The sequence below is a fragment of the Hyaena hyaena genome, unplaced genomic scaffold, assembly GCF_003009895.1.
Source record: "Hyaena hyaena isolate Hyena2069 unplaced genomic scaffold, ASM300989v1 scaffold_1450, whole genome shotgun sequence".
NCBI lineage: Eukaryota > Metazoa > Chordata > Mammalia > Carnivora > Hyaenidae > Hyaena > Hyaena hyaena.
The window spans coordinates 266,869-289,586 of record NW_024082063.1 but is presented as its reverse complement, the minus strand read 5'-3'; the positions used below and the strand labels follow the sequence as shown (position 1 = coordinate 289,586).

The following is a 22,718-nucleotide window of genomic DNA, read 5'->3' as shown; positions in this document are numbered from 1 at the left end:
GGTCTCCAGGTACCTGGGTGGCTCAGTTGGTTAAGAGTCTGACTCTTGATTTCAGGTCAGGTCCCATGTCAGTTCTTTGGGGACAGCACAGAGCCAGCTCAGGATTCTCTCTCTCACTTTCTCTCTACCCCTCCCCCACTCATGTTTTTTTCTTGCTCTCAAAGTAAACAAACATTAAAAAATAAAAATAAAGGGGCGCCTGGGTGGCTCACTTGGTTAAGCATGCGACTTCAGCTCAGGTCATGATCTCACGGCTCAGGTCATGATCTCACAGTTCGTGAATTCGAGCCCAGCATCGGGTCCTGTGCTGACAGCTCAGAGCCTGAAGCCCGCTTCAGATTCCGTGTCTCCTTCTCTCTCTGCTCTTCCCCTACTCGTTCTCTGTCTCTGTCTCTTAAAAATGAATAAATATATTTTTTAAAATTTTTAAATAAATAAAATAAAATTAGGTCTCTAACTCCAGAGACATAACAAAGTGTAGCAGTACCACTACAAAAAAAAAAAAAAAAAAAGAGTGCAAACATTCATACTTAATAAAAATTTCAAGAAAAAAGATCAGTTTTCAACATCAGGGTCCAAGTTCCTATCTGTCTTTATTAACTAAACAGCCATCTATATTTTCCAATGGGGAGTGTTGTCAGCATTTGAAAAGCAGGTGCACGCAAAGAATTCTGTCTTCATCAGCATCAGTGCCTGCGGCTATTCATCAGTTCTGACTCCCCAAAAAAGGCAAGGAGGAAAGAAGAGAGGGATAGAGGGGGCAATTTTTTTAAAAAGAAAACAAGGAAAAACATCTGGATCTAGGGCCATAGTCCTCTGTCTGGCTGGGCTATTTACAGAAGTTAATTTGATTTTTCCCTAGCAATGAAAGATATATATGATCCATATAGATTGTGGAGTTCAACAAATCAGAAAGAGGGGCAACAAAATCCCATAATTCCAGGGACTAAACAGCCAATCCTTTGCTAGGATTTGGTGGCATCTAGTGGCTGACTCAAGAGGTATAAACCTCACCCAGAGAACTTTCTGGAAAATTAACTGAGTGCGTACTTGCCTGAAGGGCACTGTGCTTGGAGATCAGGACAAAAAGGTAAGAGAGCCTCAGTCCCTACAGAAATTCGGAGTCTGCGTATATATAGAGAGAGCGCGCGCGCGATAGACTGGAGAAGGCTGTCACATCCAGATATTGCCGGCAGAAAATTGTGTTCGTACCAAGAAAACTGCACGCAACTTTGGCGGTGGGGGATGGGAGCGGATACTAGAAAACGGGAAAGAAGCTGTTCCTTGGTATTGCTAATATGGGATTGGGAGGGCTTGGCTCTTAAGTGGAAAACTATATAACATCATTTTGGCAATCAAAAAAAAAGTGGGAGGAAAGTGTATATTTAGGGTCTCAAATTAAATCGATAGGAGAGACCAAAATATTTCTGGTAAAGGCTCCTTATTGGTTATGGTCGCCTTGACTTATTTGTCTTTTCATTAGAACAATTTTCAAACTCATAGAAAAGTAGACAACATTCCGTACACACGCGCGTGCACGCACACACGCACATACACACGCGCGCGCGCACACAGACGCACAACCTCGCGCCGGGACACATACCGCCCCAACACTGAGTTCCAACGCTAGGGGCGCACGCCCGCGCACACCCACCACCTCAAACGCCACGAGAAATGCCGCGCGCGCACACCCCAACCCCAAAGCTACGCGAACTCTCCCGCGCACAAACACAACGGCCCCAACACCCCTCACACACATTAAAACCGCCACCCAGTCTTTTTTTCACTCAGAGAATTGCGCAAGAGGTTGGGGGGCGTGGCACCAGGATTTGATCTCGCGCTTCCCCACTCGCGGAAACCTTAGCTCATTTCCGCCCATCCTGTTTCCGCAGGCCACGTAGACACTTCCTTTCCCAGTGGAAAAAATAAAACCCATAATGCCTCCCTGCAGGAAAAAAAAAAAACTCTGGTCAGGGGAACTCTGGGTCGTGAAAATAGGCCACGTGAACACCCTGCCCTATAGACGTATGACCCAACGTCTGTCGCCCTTTTGGTGGGCGGGCTAAGAACCTAAGAGGGCGAGCGTCATTGGCCAGGGCCCACACTAATGGAGAAAGATGATTGGTTTGCTTCAATCCTTAGCCGTGAAGAAGCAGGTTGCTAGCGACCGCCTTTACTGCGGCGAAGTGTCATCGCTGACGTGGTAGGCTTCGTCCAATCATTTGGTTATGGAACATTCTAAAACTTAGACAAGACGATTGTGATTGGCTGAAGGGCATAAGCCCGCCTCCAGGGTGACGTGTCTGCCTATGGATATCAGTTGCCAGAGAAACCTGGCTTTACTATGGCGGTTGGAGGGACGGCAGTGATCACACGTCGGCTGCTGGGAAGAACTGGATTCTCGTTTCAGGTTTCGGGGTGGGGGTGGGGTGAAAGAGTTGACGATGTCTTTTTGTTGTTGCGTATCTAGACAAGATTAACAAATGGCTTTACAGCTGAGCAGAGCCGCATTCAAATTCCTACTCGCCAACGCCCTGCTTGGGCTGGCTCCTGTTCTTTCAGTGTCTCGGTTTCCATGTTTGTAAAATGGTGATAATAATAGTATCTACCTCAGAGACGTTTATCTCAGAGGCTTGTAATGTGTTAGTGCTTATAAGATATTTAAGACCAATATTGGCTCCGAAAGATATTCGCTATTATTTTGGAGTGAAAAACGCGCGTAACAGAATGAGAAAAAACACAAATTATGTAAATTTGTTTATTATACTGCTTTTCCTGCCCATCAACTTCTTCCCTAGGAGAAATTCGAGTTATAAAAGAGACATATCAATCTTTACCGCTGAAAAAAATTTACGATTTGAGAATTACCTCAAAATAGCGGGGATTGGAATTTTCCATATTGAAAAGTTTAAAAGGCGGGGGTTGAGGGGAGATGGAGAACGAGAGCGATCAGGGGATGAACCACATGCGATGAGTAGGCCTTGTTTGTATCCTGCTTTGAACACACAAACTGTAAAAAAAAAAAAAAACTTTAAGATTCATCGGGAAAATTTGAAGACCGGTTTGACGGTTTTTTAAAGGAACTATGTCGATTTTTTAGACGTTATAATGGCATGAATGGTTATATTTTCAAATTGTCTCTCTTGTAGAAATATATAGGAAAATATTTGCGTATTAAGTAATAAAATGTCTGGGAATGACTTCACATACGTAGGTGACTAGGATTTGCTTCAGAATAATCTCAGCGATAGGAGGAAGTGGGGAGGGGTATAGATGAAACAAAATTGGCCCTAAGTTAATAATTGTTTGAGTTAAGTGATAGGGTATATGGGGTTCCTTATATTATTGTCTCCTTTGGTATATTTTTGACATTTTCCATAATAAAATACAGAAAATCAGCTATTCGGTGAGCTTAAAAAAAATCTGAGGGGGGGGGGAGCAGTGGGTGGGGTTATAGATGAAACAAGATGGCCTTCAGTTCGTAATTGTTGAAGCTGGGTGATTGTTGCAGGTTTACAGTACTCTTCCTTCTACATTTTTGTTTATTTGAAATTATCCTTAATAAAAAGTTTAAAAAAGACAATCACTTTATTGAAAATCAGGATAAATGTACAGTAAAGTAAATTTGAAAATACAAGCACAAGAAGGGAAAAAGAAACATTTGTGTAATATTTATCAGCTATGGTGTGCTTTGTGTGTGATAAAGTGCATTGGTTGATGAAGAAAAAAGGGATCTCATATCTTTTTATTTTATGTCCTTTTCTGTCCCCTTCTTTGACCTTCCAGGCCATCATTAGAAAAGCTAAGTTTGCTGTATAATAAGGGTCAGAAGATCTGATCCTGATTGCAGAACTATCCCTGATTACAGAATCTGGGTGAGTGCCTCCCTTCTACTAGCCTCAATTCAATTCCCCATAACCTTCCGAACTGTCCAGGAATATTTTAAGATTAATAAGCACCTATCTGGGAAAGCACTCTAAATTCTAAGATGGGAATGATGAGGTCAAGTCCAGTGGTGCTTCCAGTACAGCAAGTGCCTGAACAACAGAGGGGTGTATAATCTTACATTCTTTGAAAAAATACTACAATATTATTATTTTTAAATTTTGTTTCCTCCCATGTACAGCATAATTTAGTGGTTAAGAGTAAAGACTGACTTCTTTGATTTGAATTTTGTTTGTACCACTTACTGTGTGATCCTGGGCACAGTAGTTTGTCCCTCACTTTGTCCCTAAATTTCCTCCATGTGTAAAATAAATATAATTGTTCCTACTTCATGGGATTTTTGAAGGGATTACATGTAAAGTACTGGGACAGTGCTTATCACATACAAGTGTTTGCTTTAATAATAATTCTGACTCTATTAGTCTCTCTGCTACGTCCTGGTTTACACACACATACATTCTTACACTTCTAAAAGCAGTGAATTCTTTTTGGAAATGTAAAAAAAAATAATAATACTGTTGGGTTTCTTTCCTGATTTTCCAGAAGCAGCAGTTACCACTAGAACTGAATTCTGGATTCATGACTTCTGGCTTATCCTAACAATCTAGAAAGATATTGAGTATATTGATCATAGTCATTTATAAAGGAATTTCCAGGAGCAATAATTTTATCTAGGAAATCATAGCCATATTTAGTCTGCTAACAGCTTTTGTGTCTTTCCTCCTTTGTCTTGGACTCAAACAACATGTTAAACATAAAGAAAGTGTTCCAAGATCCAGAAGTGAACGGATGTAAATTAACTGTAATGACATATGTGGTTTTAAAGGTTTATTCCAACAAACCATAGATGTTTACACTCATTTGTGACACACCGATACCAAAAATGTTAGCCTTTGGAGTCTGCATTCCTAAATGGCCCATTACGTGCATGAGAAGATGAAGGAAGGTTTTTCCAGTCGCTTGAAAGCTTCATTTTCCCATGAAGTCACTATATTTTTCTTCTAATGTTTTTTCCCTTCTGAAAGCTAGGTTGCAGATGAGGGCACTGTGCTGTTGGAAAAGATGCAGTAAATGGGTAGGCACAAAAAACAAAAACAAAAAATAACCTTTACAGGAGGCCATTTGGAGAATCATTAAAGGCAAAAGGGAGGGAGGTGGGCTGTTAGGCCAATAGGAGCTCAGAGAAGGTCAGGTCCAGAGTATTCCGAAATGGAGAAGGCCTCAAAGAGGAAAAGGACCTTGACCTCTGCCTCCAAGGATGGGTAGAACCTAGAAAGGTGGGGGAGGGAAACCAGTCTGAATGGTATGCCTACAAAATGTATGATACACAGTGATAATTCACTGAAAAGTCCAGCTATGTGTGACATCCAAGGATAAGAATAGATCAGAAAATGATGATGAATTTTAAATCTGTATTTTTAATATAAAATTTTAGTCATGTAATTGATATGTGAATATATTATCCTTAAAATGAAAATGTTTAAATGTTATAGAGTATGTTGGGGCTTCCATTTCTTCACCACCCCTGATTCTCTTACTTTCTCCAGAGTTAAGCACTATTATTAGTCCTTCTAGATCTCTAAATTATGTATCTGTTTAAAAACATACATAATACTATTGTGGGGTTTTTTCCTTACATAGACTTGGTATCATGCTCTAGGTATCGTTTTTGCAACTTGCTGTTTTTATTCAGCGAATTGTCTTGGCTCTCTCCACGTCCATTCTTAGAGTTCTATTTGATTCCTTTCACAGAGGCTTTCTTTTAACTAGCATGTTAATCCACATTATGGATAAGGCACATTTTATCTTTCCAAATTACTAATGATGGTCCTCTGGGTTGACTCCAGTGTTTTTGCTACCTAAAATAATACTTCCAATAATCAAACATAATTGGAAACCATTTATAAGTGTTATTCTAGGGCAACATTTATGTCTTTATGATAATTAAACCAGGGTGATACTGGTGTGAGAACAGATGTCGCTGACAAACCAGGTAACCTGGAAACACTGATAACCTTTAAAAATTGAATAATCAAAAATCATTGGGAAGAGAGTATGGTACTTAGAAGATCCATATTCATCTAGAAATTTAGAATGTTCTATGTAATAGCATTTCAAATCAGCGGGGAAAGGATGACCTCTTTAATATTTAATATTAAAAGTTATATAGTTGGAAGAAACTATAAAAATACCAAGAAATACAGGAAATTGTTTTTAGAATATTGATTTGGTAACATTTTCCCTAGACATAACATAAATGTCAAAGGAAAAGGTTGACACACAGAGACCGTCTTAGAAGGAAAATGAGTTTGGAAAAAATATTTCCAACATACCCAAGAAAACTTAGGATTTAATTGTTAGAAATCAATAAATTGAAAGCAAACAACCTGATAGAAAAGAAAAATATTCACATAAGAAAAATATAACACATGAATGTATGAAAGATGCTCAATATCCCACATATTCAAATAAAGTATTATTGCATACTAGATAAGCAAAAAAATGATTGTTTTTTCCCAAAAGATGTTGCTGAAGGTATAGATGAATGAACTTTAAGGTTTTTGCTAGGAGTACAAATTAAAGCGGTTCTTTACAAATTGAATTTGTCTCTATCTCATCAAAGTTAAAAATATACCAATCCTTTGAACAGTTCCACTTTTGAGAATAATTCTGAAATCTCTAATATATCTATCTACTTACGTCTATTACAGCATTTCTGTAATAACGAAGCTATCAGAAACAACCTAAATGTTCATTAATAAGTTAAACTTATTAATGGTTAAATTCTGGCACAGAGATTATAGAGTGATGTTAAAAAGAATGACAGATGCCCATGATAAAGTAAGAAAAGGTGTGCGGCAGTAGGTCTCACTTTACCAAGTCAAATATAAAATACACATTTAGTTTTAAGGGTATGTTTTTGTGTGAATATGTATATAAGATTTGAAATCCTATACACTCCTGGGGAAGGGAGGTAAATGGAGAATTCCACCATCATTTTGTGTGGTGGTATTTACACATATGTAAAGGAAAGAGTACCCCAAAATGGTGCCACAACGTTAACTACTTGGGGTAGACAATACAGGCTTTTCAGTTTATAACGTACAAAGTAAATTCTGGGTGGGTTAAAGAATTAAAATATAAAACATCCATTAAAATGACCTGTTTTAACAGTGGAAGGAAAAACTAACATTCCATTATATAAAACTTTAAAATCTTAACATTGGATGTTATAAAAGGACACTAGGAGAAATATTTGCCCCAGAATGACAACTCTTGATAAAGAGCTCCTATAAATGTTAAAATCAGTATAAGAACCAACTAGGCACAGAGCAAGAGCCATAAATATTTAAGGCCAACAGACACTTTAAATGTTGAAGCATCACTAAGAAGCTCAACAGCTAAACATTTCATAAAATTTCATTAATTTTGTAAAAGACTAGCCGCTGCTGACCAGAGCATGGGTGTGATAGGTTTACACACTATTTATAAAGTTGGAAATTGGTATGGCATGGGGGAAGTAATTTGATAACCTGTTAGTCCCTCGTGACCCACTATATCTGTCTGGAAGTTTTAATAGGAAATGAGGACAAAAATATTTAAATAGTTACTACAGGGTAAATTGAGGGGGAATCACTTTTCCCTTAAGGGGGTACTTTAATGTATGGCCACTTAATAAAATACACAGCTTAAGATCTGTATACATTGGGAAAAATGAGTTGTAGTTGCAAATTTTTTAAAACGGAAGATCTAAAATTTGATATTTAGTATTAGTTCACTTTTGTTTAAATGAATATTTACACAGAAATTAAAAATAGAAACCTAGGGCAAACCTACAAATGTGTTTTCTCAGTGTCTGGCCTACCCTAGAGCTGACCTGTAGAAAACAAGTAAAAAATATTTGATGATTCGTCCATAATTTGCTTCCATTTTCTTCATGTGTTGAATCACTCACTTTGATTCACTGTCATATACCCACAAGGGACCTAAGTGCTCCTCGAAAATATGTGAGATAAGTAAAACAATACCTGTGACAAAAAGGGATTAATGGTGTAGTTCTATAAGCAAAACTAACATGACATTTAAATAAATCATAAACTTGAGTCCTAGCGTCAGCTTCATATGGTACTGGAGATGGGAGAGAAACGGGCTACAACTGGAGATTTAAGGAAGAGCTAGGATTTCTGTGGTATTTAGATGAGGGAGCATGACAGGAGCAAAGAGTAGCATGCTAAGTTCATAAACAATGTTAATAAAGCCTGAAACTCAAGACAAACTGTCAAATTCAAAGTTTAAAACTGCCCCAAGTTAATCTACAGTGCAAACTTTTTAAATGAGTGTGCACAGCACATCTGTCATTGATCATGAGAAGTGTTAAGCAGGAAAGAGCAGTATGAAGTGCAAAGCTATCCACAAACTTGTACTACAAGAAGGAGCATACATCAAAAGGACAGGTATTCCCTTCCTTTGATTTCTGGTTTCTGACTTATAGGTAGTGATTTGTTTGATATGTAGGATACTCAGATGAAAATAAAGGTACTTAATTCTGAGAAAGGCTGTTTCCCTGACTTTATTCACTCTGGTCACAAACCTTTACTTGTGGTATAAGTATTTTTCTGTCTAGTGACAGATATTTCATTGAGACTTCATATGAATAATAGAATTTGTAGAGAATGACAACTCTCCCAGTTAATCAGAAGCAGGTGGAATTCCTTTTGTAGTTTTTCTGTGAATGAATATATGTGATTAATGCCAAGGATGTACAGTAGGTTCAGCTATTGTTTTCAAGTTCCTCCTCAGTAAGGAATTGCTGATGACCAGGTAGGCTTCCAAAATACTTCCTGTCCAGCCTTTCTTACTTCTGTTTTATACAGTCTGGCTGGCTTGCACTGGGCCATCTTGCTTTCTTTAGTTAGTATTTTAACTGTCCCCTTGTTTTGTGGAAGCTCTGCACTATATTAGTTCTGAGGTGGGTTTTCTGGATTTCACTTATATTAACTAAATTCTCTTAAAACATCAGATACTGTGTCCCCTATGTCCTGGTCACAATGAATGTTTGTTTTGAAACAAATTACTTTTGTAAGCATGATAGCTTACAATGTATGCTGTGACACACTAGCTGCTGTCTGATCCTTCTACAGGATGTGTGTGTATATCCCTCTCAGCCAGAAGGTTTCTGATTCCCACAGGGTCAGTAACTGTATTTTCAGGTTTTGAATTTTCAGGTTTTGATGCTCTCTGAGGACCACCTTTGTCCTTTAATTTCTGCTCAGAGTTTTGTGCTCTTAATTAGAGGATATCATTTGCTTAATGAAAGCTCTTCCAGCCAGGTCTGTCTTTCCAATAACTGGTTTCCCTGATTCAAACCTCTGTCTAGCATTTCTTACCTCTTACTTTCCCCCTCAGGGTTTCTCTGATACCTGCTCAACATTGTTTTAACGTCTAGGGATTGGTTGAGAGGCTTTTTCTGTGGGTGAAAGGCCACAGTTACCAGAGAAGTCTGGTTTAAGGCTGATCCACCATCATCCCTCATTTTTTCTTAAAGGTTACCCTGATTTTAACAATCTGGTATTTATTCATCTAGATACTTTCCTATGCATTTACACATATCAGCTTAAAACAGGATTTTTTAAAATGTTTATTTTAGAGACAGAGAGAGTGAAAGGCAGAGGGGTACAGAGAGGAGGCACAGAATCCAAAGCAGACTCCAGGCTCTGAGCTGTCAGCACAGAGCCTGACGTGGGGCTCAAATTCAAGGAGTGCGAAATCATGACCTGAGCCGAAGTCAGACACTTCACTGACTGAGCCACCAGGCACCCCTAAAACATGATTTTGATCACACTCACTGTTCATAAGAACTGTGTGAGACTGATAGTTCTTTTTTGACCTATCTCTTCAGGATCCTATTATACATACTACGCATTATGCCTGTTTACTTACTAATATAGAATCGAACATCTTTCCGTGTTTTACGTGGTTTTTTGCTTAATTCACTTGAATGTTCTTCCGTAGTGTGCATACATAATTTATGTTAGAAGAAAATTTAGATGTTTCCAGTTCTTCAGTATTAAAAACACCACCACAACAAACATCTTTGTATCCATATTTACATGTATTCCTGCAAGGTACTGTGCTAGCTGTTTGGCCACGTTGTATTTAAGAAGTTTTTAACAAGAGGGACGCCTGGGTGGCTCAGTTGTTAAGCATCCGACTTGGGCTCAGGTTATGATCTCACAGTTTGTGGGTTTGAGCCCTGCATCGGGTTCTGTGCAGGCAGCTCAGAGCCTGGAGCCTGTTTCAGATTCTGTGTCTCCCTCACTCTCTGCCTCTCCCCTGCTCATGCTGTGTCTCTCTCTGTTTCAAAAATAAAAACTAATTTTTTTTAAAATAAGTTTTTAACAAAAACCTGTAAAAGCTAGTGGGTAATTTGCTTCATTTCATAGATCAGAAAAAGGCTAAGTGAGCTTACATATTGCCTAAGTCCTCACAACTGATAAATGACAGACCTAATTGAAGTAGAATTATGTCTAACATTGGTGCTCATATATTTGATATTACAGTTGTAAACCACATAGTCATAAAATTAGATTACTTTATTCTGTATTATTTCACAAAAGTTCATCTTCATGGAAGATACCTGTTTTCCTTTCTAGATTGTGTCTCCCAGCTTATCCTTCCAGACCATCCCAGGAGATCTAGGGAGGTTCCATCTGGGAAAACACTAGGAGTTCTTGGAAAGGAAAGAAGGAAGAGGATTATGTAAGTCAAAGAAAATGCTTCATCTGTCACACTGTAAGAATCATAGAACACTATTTTTTCAACCCCTCTGCTGCATTTTATCCTAATCCCTTCTTAAAACTCCCAGCTTCTTTGGCTTCCAGAAGAACATTCTCCTGATTCTTCCATTGCTGCTCTGACCGTTTTTGTTTTTGGTCTCTGTTCACCCTTTATATGTCTTTTTTAGGTTTTTCTAGTATTCCATACTTTGGTTCAGTTTTTTTTTTCCCACTTCTCTTCATGAATGATTTCAATGGCTTTCATACATAGCTTCCAGTAGCAGCTATAAAATGATTACTCTCAGATCCCTGTTTCTGGCTCTAACCTTTAGCTGAGCTTTAAAGTAAATATCTAACTGTACGCCTCACACTTAATAGATTTAGTACTGAACTTCTTTCCTCTGCAATCCATTTTCTTCTCTAGATACAGTTTCATGTGATAATACTAACGACCTAATCACCCATTCTCAAAACCTGGGAGTCATCAATGACTTCTCCCTCCTCCATGTGATTTCAGCTAATACTGAAAGTTGTGTCATGTACCATTTCTTGTTTACTTCTAAATACTCTGCGCCTGTAACTATCATTGTACTAACCTCATTGGTTTTTTTTCTTTTTATTATTTATTGAAGTATTTTATTTTTTATAGTTTATTGTCAAGTTGGTTTCTATATAACACCCAGTGCTCATCCCAACAAGTGCCCTCCTCCGTGCCCATCACCCATTTTCCCCTTCCCCCACCCCCCTTCAACCCTCAGTTTGTTCTCTGTATTTAAGAGTCTCTTATGGCTTGCCTCCCTCCCTCTCCTTAACTATTTTTTCCCCTTCTCCTCCTCTATGGTCCTCTGTTGACTTTTCTCCTGTTCCACATATGGTATCTGTCGTTCTCTGCTTGACTTATTTCACTTAGCATAACACCCCTAACCTCATTGTTTTTTTAATTGACCACTTTAGATATTTGAATCCTTAGCACCGAGCATAGTACCTGTCTCAAAGCAGATGTGCGATAATGTATGATAGTTAATTGAATGGATGGATTAATTATTTCCTATTACTTTATTGCTGATTCTAAACTGATCATTAAAATCAGTGATTTTTTTTTTTTACAAATAGTTTATTGTCAAATTAGTTTCTACATAACACTCAGTGCTCATCCCCAAAGTGCCCTCCTCCATGCCCATCCCCCCCTCCCCCCCACATCCATCAGTCCTCAGTTTTTGTCAGCATTCAAGAGTCTCTCATGGTTTGCCTCTCTCCCTTTCCCCCACCATTTCCGCCCTTCTTCTCCCCCTTGTTCCTCCGTCAAGTTCCTCCTAATCCTCCTATACGTGCAAACATATGGTATTTGTCCTTCTCTGCCTGACTTATTTCGCTCAGCATAACACCCTCAAGGTCCATCCATGTTGCTACACATGGCCAGATTTCATTGTTTCTCATTGCCATGGAGTATTCCATGGTATAGATAAACCACATCTTCTTGATCCAATCATCTGTTGATGGACACTTAGGCTCTTTCCATGTTTTAGCTATTGTGGAGAGTGCTGCTATGAACATTGGGGTACATGTGCTCCTATGCCTCAGCATTTCTGTATCCCTTGGGTAAATTCCTAGCAATGCTATTGCTGGGTCATGAGGGAGTTCTATTGTTAGTTTCCTGAGGAACCTCCACACTGTTTTCCAGAGGGGCTGTACCAGTTTACATTCCAACCAACAGTGTAGGAGGGTGCCCGTTTCTCCACATCCTCGCCAGCATCTCGAGTTCTCTGATTTGCTCTAAAATCAGTGATTTTATTAATTCGTTAATTACCCAGGCTTAAAATTATAGAGCTATCTTTGACGACTCCTTCTCCTTCATTTACCTAGTTTTGAATTCAGTTTCTCTAGACTCTGTCATCACTCTAGTTCAGGCCTACCTGGACTCTTACAAAAAACCTTTAGTGTTACTTGTTTTGCCTTTAGTCAATTAAATTAAACTTCTTTCATCTTGTCATTTTTTCCTGTTTAGAGTGTTGAATTTCACCTCCACTGCCTTGTGTAATTTCTTTGCCATTTTAATTCATTCCTTGTTTAAAATTACATTCCTATCTTTTGAGTGGCACCAAAAAACTAACTTATGGGCAAGTCTGATGAGTGATTGGATGGGATGAGAGTAGTGGTTGGTAGTGAGGATCAGAGAAAGAGGGTGGAGGTAGTAAGTCACTTACACATGATCCTGAACTGGATTTGAGATTCAGATTCCAAGAGAATAGCTTATGTTGTACTTGGATGGGTGTTTTATTAAGCATAGTGTGTTAAAGGTCACCATAGAAAACAAATAAGTAAAATGCTTTGTGTATTACAGTGGTTGAAATAAAAACAGGGTTGAATGAGTTCCAGAAAGCAGGGTTCTCAAACTCGTGGACAACAATCTGCAGAAGAAGACAACTTCAAAAAACCAACTAGAAGCAATATGCAGAGAAGTAAGATGAGAGGGGCCTCCTCAGGAAAGAAAACTGCTGGTCCACAACAGAAAAATCTGGAACCAGCTCTCCCAGGCAGATGGGGGGGTCGCTCTGCAGAGAACCCCCCTTCAGGATCAGTGAGGAAGACAAGAAAGAACAAACAGAAGACACCTGGAAATGGAGATGGTGGCAGTACCAGCGAAGCACCTCAGCCACCTCGGAAGAAAAGGGCCCGGGCAGACCCTACTGTTGAAAGTGAGGAGGCATTTAAGAATAGAATGGAAGTTAAAGTGAAGATTCCTGAAGAATTAAAACCGTGGCTTGTTGAGGACTGGGACTTAGTTACCAGGCAGAAGCAGCTGTTTCAACTCCCTGCTAAGAAAAATGTAGATGCTATCCTGGAAGAGTATGCAAATTGTAAGAAGTCGCAGGGAAATGTCGATAATAAGGAATATGCGGTTAATGAAGTTGTGGCAGGAATAAAAGAATATTTCAATGTGATGTTGGGCACTCAGCTGCTCTACAAATTTGAGAGGCCCCAGTATGCCGAAATCCTCTTGGCTCACCCTGATGCACCAATGTCCCAGGTTTATGGAGCCCCACATCTACTGAGATTATTTGTAAGAATCGGAGCAATGTTGGCATATACGCCCCTTGATGAGAAGAGCCTTGCATTATTGTTGGGCTATTTGCATGATTTCCTAAAATATCTGGCAAAGAATGCTGCGTCTCTGTTTACTGCCAGTGATTACAAAGTGGCTTCGGCTGAGTACCACCGTAAAGCCCTGTGAGGGTCTACTGACCACTCACTGTTATGTCTGGTATCTGTAAACACTCTTTTTGTTCTTAGTCTTTTTCTTGTATAATTGATGTTCTTTAAAAATTGTTAATGTATAACAGGGCTTATGTTTCAGTTTTGTTTTCTGTTTTGTTTTAAACAGAAAATGAAAGGTGTGCAAGCTCCTTTTCTCATTTCAAAGTTGCTACCAGTGTATGCAGTAATTAGACAAAGAAGAAACATTCAGTAGAACATTTTATTGCCTAGTTGACAACATTGCTTGAATGCTGGTGGTTCTATCCCTTTGACACTACACAATTTTCTAATATGCGTTAATGCTCCGTGACAAAATGCCCTGATTCCTAGTGCCAAAGGTTCAACTTAATGTATATACCCGAAAACCCATGCATTTGTGCTCTTTTTTTTTTTTTTTTTATGGTGCTTGAAGTAAAACAGCCCATCCTCTGCAAGTCCATCTATGTTGTTCCTTAGGCATTCTCTCTTTGCTCAAATTGTTGAAGGATGGTGGTTTGTTTCATGGTTTTTGTATTTGAGTCTAATGCACGTTCTAACATAATAGAGGCAATGCATTATTGTGTAGCCACGGTTTTCTGGAGAAGTTGATATTTTAGGAATTGTATTTCAGATCTTAAATAAAATTTGTTTCTAAATTTCAAAGCAAGTATTTTGCAATGTGCCTTTAATATTACTGAGACCAGCAAGTGAGCAAGCCCAGGAAAGCTCTAGATGATATTGAAGGAGAGTTCTGACTCCTGGTGAAAGAATTCCTTTTTCTCTTGGATGTGACAGCCAGGAGTATGCTGTCATGCCAGTTTCCCTCCCCTTCCCTCCCAGTGTGGCTTCTGAGTCTGATTGCTTTCTAGTGCTGCTTGTAAGAGCCAGTTTTGTTCCTGATGCTGCTTGCCCCTGTGAGTTGGGCTGGTATAACAGGATATTTAGTGGGTGCTATAACAGTCACTTACACTTAATGCAGAGCTTTGCTCTTTCCCACAAAAGGAAGCATGGGCAGCCACCTTCAGATATAATAAAAAATACTGGTAGATTTTGGACCAAAGATGGCATCTTTCCCTAATTTCAGCACTGGAGTCATATTCCCTGGTTTCATAATCCCTTAGACATAACGGAATCTAGAGTAGGGGATTTATGGAGGAGAATTGATGTTGGATGCCTATGATTATAAATCTATCCTAGGGGTGCCTGGGTAGTTCAGTCAGGTGAGTGTCCAACTTTGGCTGAGCATCTGACTGGCTCAGGTCATGATCTCAGGGCTCATGGGTTCAAGCCCGATGTTGGGCTCTGTGCTGATAGCTCAGAGCCTGGAACCTGCTTCAGATTCTGTGTCTCCCTCTCTCTCTGCCCCTCTCCTGCTTGTGCTCTGTCTTTCTCTCTCTCAAAAATAAACATTAAAAACAATTTTTTTAATTTTATAAATTCATCATATATGGAAATTTCCCAAATCAAGTTTTCTTTCATGTATTAGTGTTTTTGCTTTCAAGTGTTTATTTATTTTGAGAGAGAGAATAAGCAGGGGAGGGCCAGAGAGAGAGGGAGACAAACCCAACCAGGCTTCACAGCATCAGCACAGAGTGCGATACTGGGCTCAAACTCACAAACCATGAGATCATGACCTGAGCTGAAATTAAGAGTCAGATGCTTAACCAGCCACCTAGGTGCCCCGACAGTGTTTTTTACTTTAGAGAAAAAAATGTATTCCATGGTTACTGCAGAAATTTTGCAAAATACTCTTAAGAACAAATCAGGAAGTAAGAGTCCTGTATAATCCTCCCGGATCAGTCAGTCCCAGCAGGGAATAAATAGGACTCAAATGATTTGAGAAGTTTAATAGAGAATTTTTTTCCCATGTTGTCAGCAAAGGAGGAAATTTATGGCATGTGTTAGTTTGCCAGGGCTGCCACATCAAAGCACCACAAACTAGATGGCTTAAACAACAGAAATTTATTTTCTCATAGTTCTGGAGTTCAGAAGTTTAAGATGAAGGTGTTGGCAGGGTTGGTTTTTTTCTGAGGCCTCTTTCCTGGGGTTGTAGATGGCTACTTTCTGTAATTTCACATGGTCTTTTCCTCTGTACCTGTCTGTGTCCTAATCTCTTCTGGGGAGGCCTAATGACCCTGTTTTAATTTAACTACATCTGTAAAGATTCCATCTCCAAATGCAGTCCCATTCTGAGGTACTGGTGGATTAAGATTTCATAATAGGAATTTAGAGGTGACACAATTCGGCCTGCAATATGGTGTTACCTGTAGGCAAAGAGTAGAGTATGAGGGGAGGGAGAAGGATAAGGCGAGGGTGTGGAAGAGAGGTGGGAAAGGAACAGGGGGAGGGGAAGAAGTGGGAGCAGTGGGAAGGGGGAAAGGGAGGAGTGGGGTGGGAGTGGTTACTGGATTGTAAAACAGCTGTGATAGAAAGAGCCACCTGACAACAGCTGTGATCTTCAGAATGCAGTTAGTTCACAGAGACCTCAAAGAGAATCCAGGATGGGGACACAAATAATAGGTGAATTCACTCTTCTGGGTACTACCCTTTAACCAAAGTGGAAGCCAAAGGGCAAGAAAGACTTTTAATCTATTCTATATTGGTAAGCCTAGGGGACACAAAGCGGGGGGGGGGGGATGTAGGGACAACTAAGATTTCTAGCACACACATACCTGAAACAACCATAGTTCATACTTTGCCATATGGTCTTAAAATTATTATGTCTTCTGAGGGACCTAGGACCTTGCTAACTAGAAAAGTTCTTAAGAACTCTTATACATTCAGAGGACAATTGTCCACTGTAAGAGTTTGTTTCCTTTGTTTGTTACTGAAACTTTGAATAAGAAGCTTAGCAAATAGATGGATCTTAGCTGACACACTTCAACATGTTAGGAATATCACATTTTAAAATTGTCTTTAAATGAACATAAATAAGACCCTGACATTCAACTGTAGCATGTTGGTGGGATATCAACTGCAGTTATTATTAAGGATTCCCTATCTTCATGACATGTACAAACATCCTATGGTCTCATCTAGAACCAAAGCTTGAGATTTCATGTCATTATATTTGTCCATACTGATTAGGGATCAGATGTTCATTTACTGAACTGGCACGATTTCTTCAGATCCCTTGTTCCTGCTGCTCCTATCCAACACTCTGGATAGGGGAATCTTTGGCAAGACTAAGTGCTGAGCATTCCTGAGCCTGCCATAGTCTTCCTTGGGTTCTGATACAGAATTACTCATGTCTCCACAACTGGAAGGACCCACAAACCCTGACATCTCACTGCCTTTAAATGCCTTCCATTGCCATCCAGGGATATCTGGCTTGATGTCATCAAGTAAGATAATCCTTTTCAAGACATAAAAGCCACTGGCTTCAAGCAGCTTCTACTTCCAGCTCTGCCACAAATCTCCTGGATCTCTGTAGGAAATGGGAGGAGAGAAAAGTTTAAGAACACAATACACATTTAATATCCCAATGACATAATTCAGTAATTTACAGTTAAGTTCATATGTGGTTCCTTTTTACTTTAGCTGATTTATTCTTGTTAATTGCTTTATTTTTTAAAGATGCCACCTTAGGAGTGTTCAGGAGAGGCATAAAGTACTTTATTAGGACCTAAACCAGGCCATTCTATTGATGAAAAAGAGGACAATTATAATAAGTGTATGCAAACTTTTACCAGAATCTCTGCTGATTTAGGAAGTGTCTCTATTTTGAAACTACACAGGTGATGTAGTTTCATCTAACCATCTTGATGACTAAATGGCTTCCCTTCGTGGATCTGAGAGCTTATTTACCCCATGAGATTCAGTGCCTAGCTAAATGGTCGTTACATAATAAATAGTTAATAAAATTGCTATTTATTATTTTCATCAATATCATCAACATTAGCCTGTTTTCTATCCTGGAGAATGTATGTGGATTGGTACAGAAGCATGTTGTGAAATAACTCTCATGTCACCCATGAAACATCTAGAAAGTAAAGAAGGTAGCCATTAAATAGAGGGTTGTTTTGCCTAAGGCAAATTTATGGCACAGAATAAATGTTCAAAAATATAATTCTCTCCTCTCCCTTCCCAAAAGAAAAGGGTGAAGGCTATATTCCTAAGATGTGTGGCTCTCAACCTGAGGTCCCCAGACTTCCAAGGGACTTTAAAGATACCAATAAGAATTGAAGAGCACGTATAGGAGGATTAGGAGGAACTTGACGGAGGAACAAGGGGGAGAAGAAGGGCGGAAATGGTGGGGGAAAAGGAGAGAGGCAAACCATGAGAGACTCTTGAATGCTGACAAAAACTGAGGACTGATGGATGTGGGTGGGTGGGGGGATGGGCATGGAGGAGGGCACTTTGGGGATGAGCACTGAGTGTTATGTGGAAAATAATTTGACAATAAACTATTTGTAAAAAAAAAAAAAGAATTGAAGAGCTCATTTCTCAATTTTCCTCTTCTTTTTTGCCTCATTCATTAATTCATTATGGAGGTAACACTTAGCTGAGCTTTTTCTAGAATCAAATGAGATAATATATTTAAATGTGCATCATGAATTATGAACTGTAATAGTGGTTAACAGTCTGTGTATAGAAATTCCAGTTATCAGAAATTGTTCATGTTTTTTAAAAAAAAGTTCAAAATGTAGAAGTCTGTATAAGGAAGAGAAGTTAAAGATAGTCTATATTTTGTTTAAAAATGCAGTTTAATAAACACTTTAGAAAAACTCTTAGAATAAGCACTAAAAGATTAAAAATAGAATGTATCAAATTTAAAATTTTTTAAATAAAAATAGAATATGTAAATTCAAAATTTCCAAAGAAAATTCCCTTGATCCAACAGAAGGCAAGAAAGGAGATGAAGGTACAGATGCAAAGAAAAAACATGATAAACAGAAAACAAAATAGGAAGAAATATGTTCATGTCAATAACGATAAATGTACATAGATTAAACTAACAGTAGAAGAAAACCTCAGATTGGATTTTTTTCAAGCACAGAATCCAATTTCATGCTTTTTCTCAAAGGCGCTCTTAAAATTATCCAGAAAAGTCCAAAATAAAATGATGGAAAAATATGTATCAGGTAAATACTAAGTGAAAGAAAGCTGATGTAGCAAAATTAATGTAAATCCACAGCATGGCACATCACAAACATCATACCAAGCAGAGGTAATCAATCTACTAAGCAAGAACAAAGAGTGAGACATAATCAAAATGCAACTTTATTTTTGTCTAATACTGTACCTTTAAAATTAAGCTTTGCCCAGGCCCCGTGGCTTTGTTGCTCACAGACAAAAAGCCCTATAATCACTTTAAATCCTAAATCAACAATCATTTCAGTGGCTAGAACCCCCAGTTCCTAATAATAAAGAACCCTCTGAACTCAATTTGGAGTTAAACCTCTCCACCCTCAGCTAGCACCAAATTCAGGTGGACCTCCCACTTTGGGGGTAAGTGATGTGCTGGGTTTCTTTTCTTTCTCCATCCTCCCTAGCTTGCTAATTTTGACTTGAGGACTGTCTGGCGTTGAAGGGAGGGAGTAAACAGAATGCTCTTTATGGTTGTGTAGTAAGTTGGCTTCATGCTTTCTGGACCTAGCTGACATTTAAAAGCAGATTCTTATCTGAGGTTCTCCCACTGCAACTCTTGTGTCAGAAGCAAAACATTCTATTGCTGTTCCCTCTTCAGCTCTCAGTTTTTTTAGCTGTCCATTCCCAGTTTCTCTGATGGAATCCATAGCACCACCAAACAGCTCTCTTCAGCAGGACCCCCAATACCAGATTGTTCTCCTGCACAGCCCACTTTTGGTACATGAGAAACATCATATATCTTTTGCCCCATCACATTGGGAATGTAGACATCCCAATACAGTCACCTCCCTTTGCTTGCACCATCACCACCGCCACATTCTCTAGCCCATAAGATTTCTTATGATGGATTCAGATCCCATTTCACTATGCTTCCAAACTCTAGGAGATACCTGACAAGCTTCATGGGGTCCAGTTGAAGCCTTGGGGTGAAGGAGAAAGCACTCCAACTCTTCACCCTTGGAAGCCCACTCCAAAGAAATCCCCCTCACAAAAACTCCTTCTCTGAATCTCCTCTCTCTTGACCCTTTTAACCCTCCTTATAAGTTTTAGAGCTGCTTGGTCATTTCCTTTGAAAACCTGGCTTTAGAATTTCATTTCTGTTTACATCTTGGTGCAAAAGAGGAAACTTCCAGTTTAACAGCCCTCATGGAAATTTAAACCAACCAGACCTCCAGTCCTGGAAGGTCACCATCCAAAGTTCAAAAAAATGTAAAAGGTAGGAGTATGGGTTTTGGAGTGTGACGAACCTAGGTCAAAATCCTGGCTCCACAACTTACTAGATTTAGGGCCTTGGAAAATACACTCACACTCTCCAAGTAGTTTCTTCCTCATGTAAGGAAATACTGCTACCTGCCTTATAGGGTTCTTGCAGGGTTTTAAGAGAATCAAACCAAAATACCAAACACTGCATCTGGCCCTTAGTGGGGACTCAAGCAAATGTTAGGGCCATTCCTACCTTGCCTTTTTCCTTCCTTGAAAACATGCCCTTGACACTCTCTATCATAAAGACCATTCCATCCAGTGGAGTTGAAGGTAGGGGACACAATTGTCATGCCACTGAACTGTTTCATGTGTTTTCCTGAACCTGAATCTTAACTTCTAGGTTAAAAACTAATAAAGCGTACATACTCAGAGCTCTAGAACTTTAGACTGAGAGTTCCAGCACCAAACTCCTCAATAGCCACAGGACCTGGCAATATCCTTCCCCTCTTTTTTTTTTTTTTTATCCTTCCCCTCTTCTGACTTCATCTATCAAAGATGGTAAAACAGCTGATGCTATTTAATATGTGTGAGACACTAAGTGGTCTGTATAATAATTCACACAATCCTCACAAGAACCCTAAGAGGAATTAATGTGATTATCCTCTCTTAAGAAAAGGGGCACGGAAGCCAAGAACACAGAGCTAAAAGTGGTAGACCTAGGACTTGAACACAGTCAGTTAAGCTCTTTATACTAGCCTGCCTCTTAGAAATATAGTACAACTATTGAGAAATGTGAAACTTGAGATCTCATCTGTGAAAGTACTCTGACCCTATTATCAGTTCAGACCCTCCTAGAAGCAAATGCCAAGACAAGAGTAGACATACAAAAGATTTGTTAGGGAAACATCTATGAAAGATAAAGGGAAGAAGCAGGAGATGGGGAGAGCCTTCAGACTGTGATGCATGTGTCACACCTGTGAAAAGAGAGATAAGGAGAGAGAAGACTAGGCAAAAAGAGTCCCAGACTGCAGTGCAATAAATGAGAAAGTCTGCACCAGGCCAATAGGGTACAGAAACAAAAGATTTTAGAAGGTCCTCCAATGAGCTGAAATAGCCTGGCTCTAGCTGTACAACTATGGTCAGTTATAATGTGGGAGCAGTCTAGGGAAAGTGTAGCCTTAGCATAAATGTCAGGCAAGATCTAAATGTTCTTTTGAGTAAATAGCTGTGTGACTCCATAGGTACCACAGACCTGGTGACTTTTTTCTGGCAGTCATCCACTTACCTTCTCCAATTCAAGCATGAATTTTTGCAAGGAACTGGAAGCTGATCCATTCTATACTAAGTCGCCACAGAAGCTCCCACTTTCAAGCACTGTCACCTAAAATCCTGGGTATCCTGGTTAGCAGAGGGCTCTATCCAGGGTCTGGGACCCTCAATGCTTTCTGCTCTGGAGTTGGCTAGGCAAGTCGCTTTCTTTTTTTTTTTTTTTTTTTTTTTTTTACAAATAGTTCATTGTCAAGTTGGTTTCCATATAACCCCTGGTGCTCATCCTCCCAAGTGCCCTCCTCCATACCCATCTCCCCCCTCCCCCCCACACCCATCAGTCCTCAGTTTGTTTCTCAGCATTCAAGAGTCTCTCATGGTTTGCCTCTCTCCCTTTCCCCCACCATTTCCCCCCTTCTTCTCCCCCATGGTCTTCCGTTAAGTTCCTCCTAATCCTCCTATACGTGCAAACATATGATATTTGTCCTTCTCTTAGGCAAGTCACTTCTTGAACATGTAATGGGTTACCAGCCTTCTCTGTGAGCAGGGAAGTGGTGAGAACCCCAGAGAACCAGGCTCTGGATGCTACTGACCATGCACCATTAATGCCTTCAAAAGCATCTTCACAGCAATTTACGACTTAATGGCCCTGACCCCTCAAGTCGTGGGGATGTTCACACAGAAGATGAAATCCCTTTTCCCCTATGTCATTCAACTTCATGCTTTTGCAAGTTCCCTTTACCTGGGTTCTCCTCTGCCTATGGGCCTAGGATGACACAGACATCAGAAGCACCACACCAGGCACACATAGCAAAAGTCACCACAAAACTACCAAAACAGGTTGGGGCACATCTGAGGCCCTTTAGGGGAGTCTGTGCAAGGCAGGTAGAAAAGGAATGGGTGAGGTTTCATCTAATGCCTAACTCCATTTGTGGGGGCTACTTCACTGGACTCTGAGGGCGAGCTGCTTCTGCTTCAGCCCCAAGTTACCTGGTCAGACTCAGGTCAGATATCTGCCTACTCAAAGACTATCCCAACCAATGTTTCCAGTTAGGAATCCTTGGGACTTTATCTTTTCCCCTTAAAAAAAAATTTCCCCAAAAGAGAAAGGGAAAAGGAAGGAAAAGCAAAGTGCTCTGACCTGCAATGGGGACAGTTATTGCCCCCCAGGTACGTACGTCCAGGACAATCTGGCCATTAGCT

The 22,718-nt window shown here is 39.6% G+C and overlaps 1 protein-coding gene across 3 annotated transcripts; it reads left to right on the top strand.

The window, feature by feature from the left end:
* Positions 1-1,052: 1,052 nt before the first annotated feature.
* MORF4L2 (mortality factor 4 like 2) lies at positions 1,053-14,622 on the top strand. Of its 3 annotated transcripts, none has more exons than XM_039223737.1 (4): positions 1,053-1,090; positions 3,787-3,875; positions 10,599-10,704; positions 13,063-14,622. In XM_039223737.1, exon 4 carries the CDS (start codon positions 13,087-13,089, stop codon positions 13,951-13,953), a length of 867 nt encoding a protein of 288 aa, XP_039079668.1. In that variant the 5' UTR covers positions 1,053-1,090; positions 3,787-3,875; positions 10,599-10,704; positions 13,063-13,086; the 3' UTR covers positions 13,954-14,622. The 3 variants fall into 3 exon arrangements, with proteins under 3 accessions (XP_039079668.1, XP_039079666.1, XP_039079667.1); XM_039223735.1 differs by lacking the exon at positions 1,053-1,090 and adding an exon at positions 2,327-2,410; XM_039223736.1 differs by lacking the exon at positions 1,053-1,090 and having other exon boundaries at positions 2,424-3,875.
* The last annotated feature ends 8,096 nt before the right edge of the window (positions 14,623-22,718 follow it).

What these genes read in the sequence shown, in the direction of transcription:
- MORF4L2 (XM_039223737.1), top strand. Translation starts at nt 13,087, where the DNA reads ATGAGTTCCAGAAAGCAGGGTTCTCAAACTCGTGGACAACAATCTGCA.